This window comes from Calidris pugnax, unplaced genomic scaffold (assembly GCF_001431845.1).
Source record: "Calidris pugnax isolate Ruff unplaced genomic scaffold, ASM143184v1 scaffold251, whole genome shotgun sequence".
In the NCBI taxonomy this organism is placed as follows: Eukaryota; Metazoa; Chordata; class Aves; order Charadriiformes; family Scolopacidae; genus Calidris; species Calidris pugnax.
Window position 1 is genome coordinate 1613749 of NW_015091133.1, and position 10880 is coordinate 1624628.

Below are 10880 nucleotides of genomic sequence, written 5' to 3' on the forward strand. Positions count from 1 at the left end.
CAGCAACTAAAAAACCCAAAGAAGTTACCAAAAAACCTCCTAAGGAATGGCACTCCCCTACTCGTTGTACAACTTTGAAATCCACTTCAAGATTCAAACTTCACCAGAGCGTGATCAAGTCGGTTCAGTGTTTTGTTGTTTATGAAATCCTTTGAATGCCCTTGGCATTCAATACTGCTTCATCACTTCATCTTGTTACTAAAACAAGGAGGTCTCTAGTCAGTCACTTCATACCAGGAAGACCATCTGAAACGTTTTCTCATCCTTTCATCCTGCCATAAGGTGAACCACAGCACAAACAGCTCCTGTAGCACTGTGGCTGTGCTCGCTCTCAATAAGCTGTTGGATGATGCCTCACAGGAAAGAAATCAGAACCAGCGTTATAAACTTTCACGTTTCCAATATTATTCTAGTTTAAGGAGATGAAGAGCTTTAAGGAAGCCTCCCGAGGTGTTATAGGTCAAACTAGAGAATTCTCCTCTCCCTCTCCCTGCTTTACTTGCAGCTTTGTGCTCAGTCTGGCTTTGTAGCAGCTCTCTCCTCTACTGCCTGAAGACCAGCAGAAGTCCTCACCACCTGTAGACAACACAGCGATCAGTGTCAGGACCTACACACATTTTTCCCTTCTCCAATTGTATTTCTGTGCTCAACATCTCAACGATCATGAAATTGGCGACCAGGTATTTACTTTGATCAAGGTGTTTATTGCATCTCAGAGGGCACACATGCACTGGGGTTTTTTGTTTGTTTGTTTGTTTTCTTTGTTTTTTAAACTGAAATACAAAGAAGAGCCTTTTTGAAATTCGCCTTTTATAGAACTTTCCCATTATGTTATCCCCACAGCAAATTCAGATACAACCACTTTTAATGGTACCATACACTGATTAAATAGTTCATTTGAAAGACTTTAGGTGAATATCTTTCCAACCCGATATGCTTTTACAGAGAACTGCCAAGCCACTTGTAACACTGATCAACAGTGACCTCATTGAAGAGTCAAGATCTTAACGCCAAGCCATCAGCAGAGAAACAGTATGAGAACAAATCAAAATTAAAAAGAAACACAGTATGTACAGTAAAGGGCGTGGATCTCCGGATCAGAATTAAATCTAATCACCAATAGTACAAAAGCTACTCACAGCGCATTCGGGGCAATGGAGAAAACACTAGCCTAAGGCATACACAGGGAAGCACTAAATTAAGAGATGTACGTAAGAACTGAACAGAGATGAGTAACATCACTCGTCATGTTTCGACTACAGATATACCAAAGAGTGCTCTCAGTATTTGAAATCCCTTAATGCCAGCACGACTACGGTTGCTTTTCCCAGCTACACGGAGAGAAACCGACCCTTTACTTATTTTTTCAGTGCATTGAGCAAGAACCGATAGACACGCCAATTTTAAAATGCAAAAAAAACCTTAAATAATTAAAATAGATTTTTAAAATAAAAAATGGCAATAAATATGGTATTCTTTCAGATATGGTTTTTTTCCTTCTTGGTAAATCATTGAAAAAAGTATTTGTTATGGAAGTTTACCTTTATATTACTTTAAATTATCTTAACATATACAGTGCCACAAAAATAAAACATTTTTTCACGACAATTGAGATTCCTGTGACTGGAGAGAAGAAAAAAAAAAAAAAAAAGGTATTCCACACAATTTCATAAGTATTTTCCTTACTATCTTGTATTATCACACTATGTTTTGTAACAGATAAAGGAGAAATTGAGTCCTAGGGAAATTTTAGGTGTCCTCAAAAAGTTATATACATTGAGACCTTCAAAAACCACAGACATCGCTCCAAATGGCTCACCAAACAACAGCTGCATAATCTGCCCCCGTGGGATAGGTTCAGAAAAGCACTAGAAGGCATCAGAAACATACATCCATTGTTTAAATTGTAAAACACAAATAACCCGAGTACACAAATTTCGAGAGAGTAGGGATAACAGCTAAGGTAGTAGTAGTACACATTCCTAATGTTCACTTTCACAGCTGTGCTACACGTTTTCAGGAGGAAGAGAAAGTCTGAGTAAGCGCTGGGTTTGGTACTGGTGGCTCACTTGGAAACTTGGAGCATCCCTTTGTAGACTCCAAACGCACTTGTTTTTTATCATCCCATCAGAAAAACTGCAGCTGCAAACACAGAGAAGCATTAGATGAAAACCAGAATATTAAGTTAGACCAAGCACATCCTACAAAGAGCACCTGCTCATGGCTTCATGCCTCAAAGGAGTTGTTGCCAGCTTTTAATGAAGAAGCAGCCCTCCCATGGACAGTTATGAAGCTGCCTACTATAAAGCCAAATTGAAAACAGTGAGTGCCAGCAATGAAGGTGCATCTCCACTCCTGGCCATCTCCACCAAGGGCCAAGTACACCTCCAGGTACATCTCCCCAGGGCTGGAATGTGGAGAATGGGGAAGTGGGACTGGGTGGTGCCCGCTAAGAGCATCCTGATCCCACCCACTGCTGCCAACTCCAGAGGGGTCAGAACAAACATTAGAATTAATTTATAGGAATAAAGAAAAGGGACTTGTGAAGAAGACTTTAAAGATATTGTAATGATTGTCCTCTCCTCACCTGGCAAATAATTCAAGTCTTAATTATAAAATGCCTACCTTACTTCTGCATTGTTATTTTTTAATTGGCTTAAGCGGTCAATTCAATTTGATGTTTCCACCTGGCCCTCTTCACATCCTTCTCCAAAACCCTCACAGTAACGTTTTTGCCTTTTTTTCCCCTCCCATTCTGCAGTACTGGTTTTCTGCTTCTCCTCCATTTTTCCTTTTTTATTTGCTCCCCTGTTCTTCACCACTGCTGTTCTACTCGGGACCTCACGCCTTACCATTCAGAAAAGCAGTGCCTTGAAGAAGGGTATGGTGGGGGAGAACATCAGGACCTCAAGCCTTAGCATTCAGAAAAGCAGTGCTTGAAGAAGGGTATGGTGGGGGAGAACATCAGCTGGTGGCTTTTGAGAGATGCAAACAACCTTCCCTTGATGATAAGGATATATATAGGTTTTTTCCTCTCTCCCACCTATGATACTAAATCTGTTTCCACACTCACCCCACAAGACTGGAAGATGCCTCTTCAGCACCATTTTGCCCCCAGTATTTATACCCTGTTGTGATTCTATTTGTTTCAGTATTAAATTCAGGGGAAAAAAAAACAAAACCAAAACCAAACCAAACAAAAACCATACCTTTGGATTGGATGGAAACAAGGCAAAAATGGAAGCTATAGACTGAAGATAAATTTTCTTGGCAGTCACTTTTGGCCAAAAAAATAAAATAGCCAAAAGTCAAGCTGTCCTGCTAAAATTAAGAGTGTGGACAAAGAATTTGTTTTTCTGTTTAAACCACCACATTATCAGGGCACGTTTCTACCCATCTCTGCAGCTGCAATTTTATCAGTCATATTCCACCTCCTGGCCCAACCACCATCTGTGTGCCAGAGAGGTACCACAGCACAACATGCTTAGGTGGGCAGTCACGTCCTGCTAAAATTAAGAGTGTGGACAAAGAATTTGGTTTTCTGTTTAAACCACCACATTATGAGTGCACGTTTCTACCTATCTCTGCAGCTGCAATTTTATCAGTCATATTCCACCTCCTGGCCCAACCACCATCTGTGTGCCAGAGAGGTACCACAGCACAACATGCTTAGGTGGGCAGTCACAGAATACCTTATGGTTTACAAGAAATCCTTGATGTTAAGATCCGCTAATGGGTCCTTTGTTGGAGGTTTCTTGGGACTCTGAGTAGCAGGAGTTGGGCTTGGAGAAAGCTAAAAGACGCCAGCCAGGAAGGCAGGAAAACAAAACAAAACAAAAAAGACAAAGCAGAGAAGGACACACAAGCGTTAGGAACAGCTGGTTCTCACACAAGCACACTGCAGGCATACAAAGTTCTCATTTTGGGGTAAGTTCAGCGTGTTGCCATTTCGCTCAGGCATTGTTTAGACTCCATCCGCACTACAGGGTTAACAATGTTTGGCTGGTTTAATGGGTTTAATGGGCTGTGGACATTGCATATTCTAATTAGCGTAGCTTCAAATCCCTCCCTCCCTGTAAGACGGAATGGTGTCAGGATCATCAGCCCAGACAGAGGTTAAGCAGTTGTTAGATGTTAAACACCAAGGTGCAGAACAAGCAGAGTGCACGCTGCAGAGTTAAGTCTGAAAATCCCAGCAAGTTGTACAACTTGTTCTACATTGAAACAGAATTGTCTAGGTTGGAAGGGACCTTTAAGATCATCCAGTCCAACCATCAACCTAACTCTGATAGAACCCATCACTAAACCATGTCTCTAAGTACTATGTCAACCCATCTTTTAAATCCCTCCAGGGATGGTGCCTCAACCACTTCCCTGGGCAGCCCATTCCAAGGCTTAATAACCCTTTCTGTGTAAAAGTTTTTCCCAATATCCAGTGTGAACCTCCCCTGGTGCAACCTGAGGCCATTTCCTCTTATGCTATCACCTGTGACTTGGGAGAAGAGACGAACCCCCTCAGGCTACACCCTCCTTTCAGGGAGTTCAGTTATTGCACAGAAAATATTTCTAAGTTCCAGGCAACTCTTTTCCCTAGGGAGCCAAATGATTCTCGTTTTTGTCTTCAATAATATTATTCTTGATAATGTAAGCGGAGAGACAGTTCAAGATGGGAGGAAAAGCAAGACCAAGTAGCTATATATGAAATGCAGAGCTCTAATACCTACAACCTACCTTCTCACCTAGAACAGTTTCAAGTTCTTCCCATTTCTACATAGAAAACCCAGACAAACTTCAATGGGAATGCGATTCCCCACTTAAAAAGTGTGGTTTGCTACAGGTCGATTGCTTGATATTTGCAAAAAAAGGGAGGTGGCTTAGTTTCAAGTGTTACAAGTCAGATTTTAGAGCTGCAGCATCAACTTCCATCTCCTCCTCTATTTGAAAGACAAGATGGACTTCTGACTTACAAAGCAGCAAAATACTAGAGGTAAGTAATTCCCTGCCTCTTCCCTGGAAGCTCCCTTTCCTTTTCAGAGTTATTACAAGCCAAACTCTACTTTGAAAAAAATAGCCTGGCACAGGTATTATGGCTTACGTTGCATCACCTTGTGGCTATGAACTAAAACCTCTGCATCAGAGTGAGTACAGAGTGCTGTGCTTCCAAACTTATTAACTCCAAGTTAAAAAGAATCCTTAGGAAACTCCCAGAAGCAGCTGGTGCCACCCAGTTCAACAGGAAGAATGGCATGCCTCCATTCACTCAACCTACTTCATCATTAATTACTCCACTACGTTTTTTTCCATCATATTAGAGAAAGGTCTCATCTCGCTGGCAACCAGTAACTCATGACCCAATGTTTCCTGGTTATTTTTAATTCATATAGAATTAAGAATAGGTTTGGTTTGGTTTGAGGTGGCCAAACTTGTGTCACCCTTATGTCTACATACGTGACTGTCACAAAGTCAGAATAGGCAAATACAGTTTAAAAATATGAAAAATGAAGCAGTGTCATCTAATTCCTACCTAAAAAAGAACACAGTGACTGAAGATTATTCATTGCATTCCTTCACCTTAAAGTAAGCTAGAAGAAAAACTTCACAGTATTTAAATTTGCTCATTGCTGTGAAGGAGCACTGCAATGTCACATACGCTATGGTAATTCATACTCGATTGCAGTTGTTTTGCACTGAAAGAAACTCAGCAAGATACCAGCCTAAAACAGATAAACTCCATACACTGAAAAAACAGCTGCCATCCAAGGGCAGGAGACTTTAGCTTGTTCATAAGCAGAAGGCTGGTCTTCTGAGGAAGCTCTTGGTGAGCTGGAAGATGCTGAGTGCAGCTCAAGTAAATGCTGACAAGCTCTGAACAGATTAGGAATGCCCATCAGGGTCTACTTTGAGCTTTACTCAAATATCCTCCCAAACCAGATCTTGGATGTCATTAGATGCAGGAGACTTCAAAGGAATCAAAAAATAAAAATCAAGGTGGTTCACATGATGTTTCAAGTCAGGCAGCTGATACTCTTAGAAATCTCACTGATGGACCTACAGCTAGAACTGAACTGAGTTAATGCAGACACACAAGCTACTTTTTAGACAAAAGGAGAGCAATTAAACGCTGATCTAGAAGCAGCACTTACCTGTACACCGGGGCCAGTGGCAGCTCCAAATGGTGGCCTCATCATAGGCTGCCCATACATGACTGGCTGCTGGGGCATCATGGGCACGCCTGCGCCTGCTGGGGGCTGCAAATCAACACACCGTGAGCGGGGTCCTGGGTGATGGAAGGAGAGGGGTGTAACAAAAGGGACTCACCATCCCAAATGCTGCTCCCGGCTGCGGGACGGGTGGAGTACCTCCTGCAGCAGGAACAGCACCTGCTGGAGGCACAGCTCCCGTCTAAAAAAAAAGAAGAAAAAAGGTAAAAAAATAAAAATGCACGATTTCCTGTAACTATCTGGAAAAGACATGGAGTCTCCAGTGTTCTCCGAGTTGTTCTGAAAAGTAGGACTGTTAGGTAGCAGATAATACCTAACCTCAAAAGCACCACGCTTCAAAGAATGAGAGAGCTGAACGAGTCCTTACACCAACGTTCAGCTTTGTCATAAGTGAGCGAGGGTGACACACTCCCTTCTCTTCGTGAATGGAGTCCATTTACTGAAGACATCTCAAAATCGGCCCAAGAAAATACATACTTTCCTCCTCCTCCACATTGTAAGAAAGCATCTCAATTTCATAATTGATAGCCAACTTGCTACTGCACTTGTTGTAGCACTTGTGTTTCAGTAAAAGCTTAAGCAGATTGTAATGCTCAGGGAAATAACTGCTATAATTAGCTTCCAATTAAAAAATAGCATTTTTATGCAGTGAGATCCCTTTAACTTCAACCTAATTAATATTTTTTTCTTAGGAAACTGGAGGTTAGTGAAGATAACCTGTTCAAGATTCATTACTCAGCAAACACTCTATGGTTTCTGCCTAATAATTATGACCCTCTCTTCCAGTCTGAAAGTTTTCAAGTAAAAGCTGTATTGCACCAGCAGCACAGCTGTCCCCAGAGTAAAACCAACATCTGGATGCTCAGATATGGAAAAGAACAGAAAAAATCCAGTTGGTAGATGCCAAGAAAATGTTCACACAAACTGAATGGAGGTGGTGACCAGTGACAAGTGGCATTCCTCAGGAGTCAGTACAGGGACTGGTGCCATTTAACATCTTTGTTGGGGACATGAACAGCAAATTGAGTGCACCCTTGACAAGTTTGCCAAAGACAAGACTCTGATGAGACCCCACCTCTTCCAGCTTCCAGCTCGGAGGTCCCCAACATAAGGAGGACATGGACCTGCTGGAGGGAGGGCCACAAAGATGCTTAGAGGGCTGCAGCACCTCTGCTCTGAGGACAGGCTGAGAGAGCTGGGGATGTTCAGCCTGGAGAAGAGAAGGCTCTGAGGAGACCTTATAGTGGCCTTTCAGTACCTAAAGGGGGCTACAAGAGAGATGGGGAGGGACTCTTGATCAGGGAGTGTAGCAATAGGAAGAGGGGATTTTAATCTGGAAGGTGAAAGGTCACAAGGAAGGGAAGAAGTGACCAAAACTTCAAGTGGTTCAACACTGATGTGAAAGAAAGCTTCACTTTGGTCTCCATATACATTTTTTTTTCTGCAGATCTGGATTTCTTTGGTTTCAAACAATACCCAAGTGCATGATTTTGAAGAAATATATATATAGCACCCTTGTTTCATGAAATGCTATCAAAACCACCCAGCTTTCCAGAAAGGCCAGTTACTTATCAGACAGTAAAACCACTACAAGAACAGGATGACGTTATGAAATTTCAGGTAGTACAAGTGATCAAATAGTTCACGTCCAAGTAAAGCAAAGGCAGTTGGAGGCCATTAGTTTGAAGCCATTATTTCCAAGCTTACAGCACAGAAATGGTTAATCACTACTACCAGATTCAACACATTGCCTGAGAATTTTCTGCTGGACAGACAGTCCAAGAACAGCCGTGTTAGGTCGCTTCTAGCTGGTTTTAAGGCAGCAGTAGTAACTGTAGTGCAGGTGAGGTGCTGTTAGTACCTTTGTGTTTAGTAAGTTAAGTACAATAAGAGATAAAAAACCAAATATTCACTTACACGGTACAGTATTGCCCAGCCTTTCTATTAAGAAAAAAAGCTGACGTTACAACTGATACATTCAATGAAGTACCAAGTCCAGGGAATTCTTCTACCTTCCATAAGGTTAAGGAACAAGCTGGAATGTGCTTAGAGTCACATTAGCACCTGGCTGTGGCAGCAGGGAACTGAACTGGTCCTGCTCCCCCGTGGCAGTCCCTTTCTTCCCTTCCCAACCCAACTTTTTTCCAAACAGACACTGTTTTATGCCCCCTGCAGCTTTGATTACTCTCGTAGCTTACTCGTGATCAAGCTGCTCTTGTGCCAAATTTAGATTTTTAGCTCAATTCAACCCTCTTCTCTCAAAATTAGTCCCTCCTGATACATTTTACAGAGCCATCTTTACTGTTCCAACAGACTGCTTTACTAAAGAACCACCCACTTCTAATCTGGTATCAATCACCCCATCAGTCTCAATACTCTGTAGTCTTTTGAACTATTTCATTCAGGAAAGCTCAAGGAAAACCTATTTATTTTCTCTCTTTCCAGTACTTCAGTGTTGGATCAATACCATTGTCTTTTGGGCAATCTACCTGGGCCTGGTGCTTGAAAAGCCTCTTTGGCTAAGCACACACTTGGAAATTTCCATTGATGTTAAGTGCAGGTGTATAGTAACACCTTGATACATGCACTCGTGTATTTTCATTGACCTGAACTCAATGATTTATGTATGCCAGCTGTAAATTTGGTCTCAGAAATGTGATTTGAAACACTCACTTATACAGAAACAAACTGTTTAGCTGAAGTAGACAGGAGTGGGGCCTACTTGCAAAGTCTTGTAAAATATTGACGTTTCAATACCAGTAGTACTGACAGATCAACCACCTACCAATGGACCACTTGGGACACCACCAGTTGACCATGTTGCAGGTGCTACTTTTGGCTGCCAGTTGGCTCCTCCTGTTAACTTCTTCTCTCCAGCATTCCACTGAAGGTCTCCCCTAATAGAGAAGGAGACAGGCAGAGCTATTATTCACATACAGTGAAAATGAAAACCAACTGCAGTATATATTAATGTTAAGCTTGCAGCTACATTAGTTTATGGTGTATGCAGTTTAAGATATTAATAGAAAGATAAACTTCTAGTGCCACTCGGTTTCAAGGGTTGTTAGTGGTAGATACCACTACACTCTATACTGAAGTCAGTTACATGGTTATGGCCTTTGTGGTGAGAATTAAAAGAAGCTTTACTTAGTATTGACTGAAGGTAACATATTATTGCATATACCCTTGCAAAGTAGGAAGAGGGACTGCTACTGCCTATTCTACTGGGGCCAGGCAGTAGAGCTGCCTGCTAGAAGTCTTTGAAAGGTCATTTCATTGCTGGAACTCTTGCTCGGACAGCTGAAGGAGGAAAGCATTCAGTTCTGAAAAAAGTTGATAGATACAAGAGAAACAAATCATTCATAGAACAAAAGGGCTGTTGCAAAACCAGGCTTTGTTAGAGGCCGCTCTATTCAGGATGAGATACACCATTCCAATGAAGGAGATTGAAGGAAGCTGAGTTTTGGGGATAGACCTCATGATGTGTTTATGCATATCCCTCCTTTCGTCTCCACAGAGGCACAACACCTTTTGAAGTACACACATCATAAACCGGTCTTGCACACAGAGTAAGACTCAGCACAGAGTAAGCAATCAGCTAGATTAAGAAGGTACATTCAAAAATAAATGCAATGCTGTAAATATTTCTTCTTGCAAAAAGAAGCTTTTCACTGCATGGAATGAACTTCTTTTCTATTTTACAAGTATTCCAATGCCTACAGGATAAGCACATCCAGCGTCTGTAAAAAGATAACAAAACTATTACATATTAGCCTAGATTACTGAGGAGAGCTATACAACTTATTATCTGGACTATTTGTTCATTTAAAGTTGTTTGGAAATCAGCTATCCAATATAAAGACAGTAATTTACAGAATTTTTTTTCTAAGACTCAGGTTAAAGCCAGCAAGTTTAAAAGCCATGTCAGGAACATTTAACCTTAATTATTCAGTTAATCTGTATAGAATAGAATACTTTTTCCAGAATTTTTCTGAAATGATTTTTTTTGGGAGTGGGGGAACAGGCACATGGCCAATTCATTGATTTTTAATAAACACTGAAATAGATGGAAGACTATACAGCAGAGTCAAAAATTATTTTTTTTTGTAAACGAAGTTGAACTTACTTTTTTGAAGTGGTACCAGAAATTCCAAGATCTGAAAATTGTAAAGAAAAAAGAAAAGTCATGTGTTTAATAAGTTAAAGCATGTAGAAGTCACAGCTCACATTTCATTGCACAGGGACTTATACAGAGTAATAAAGACTTGGCTGTCTTTATTTAGACAGCATCAGAATCCTGGCCACATCGTTCCCTTCCTTCAGGATAAACTTCTGAGGAACCTGGCAGATGCCTTATGCTTGAGGAAGCCACTTTTGCTCCACAAATAGACCAAAGTAACAATATATGTGGGTCTACAAAATGCTTATTTAAGAGCAACAGAACTATTTACCATACATGACAACACTAGTTCGTGTTTCTCATTATACATATTTAAATAAAAAGCTATTTTTCACATACACATAAATCTGAATGTCACCTGGAAGTTTGGGACTGTTTTATCTGCCTATCGCTCATGGGAACTCCAAGTAGTTTCCTTAATTACTCTTTGGAAGAAGTTTTAAAGAATAGTCTTTGCACATGACCAGTAAAGGTCCTGT

At 41.1% G+C, this 10880-nt stretch overlaps 1 protein-coding gene across 1 annotated transcript; it reads right to left on the bottom strand.

Annotated features, from left to right (window-relative positions):
• Window positions 1-683: 683 nt before the first annotated feature.
• On the bottom strand, window positions 684-10409 carry LOC106897711 (clathrin coat assembly protein AP180-like). The gene is made up of 6 exons (XM_014958512.1): window positions 10348-10409; window positions 9007-9118; window positions 6319-6402; window positions 6144-6248; window positions 3693-3793; window positions 684-2142 (listed from the first exon to the last, which is right to left on the bottom strand). Exons 1-5 carry the CDS (start codon window positions 10407-10409, stop codon window positions 3701-3703), a joined length of 456 nt encoding a protein of 151 aa, XP_014813998.1. The 3' UTR covers window positions 684-2142; window positions 3693-3700.
• Window positions 10410-10880: the final 471 nt, after the last annotated feature.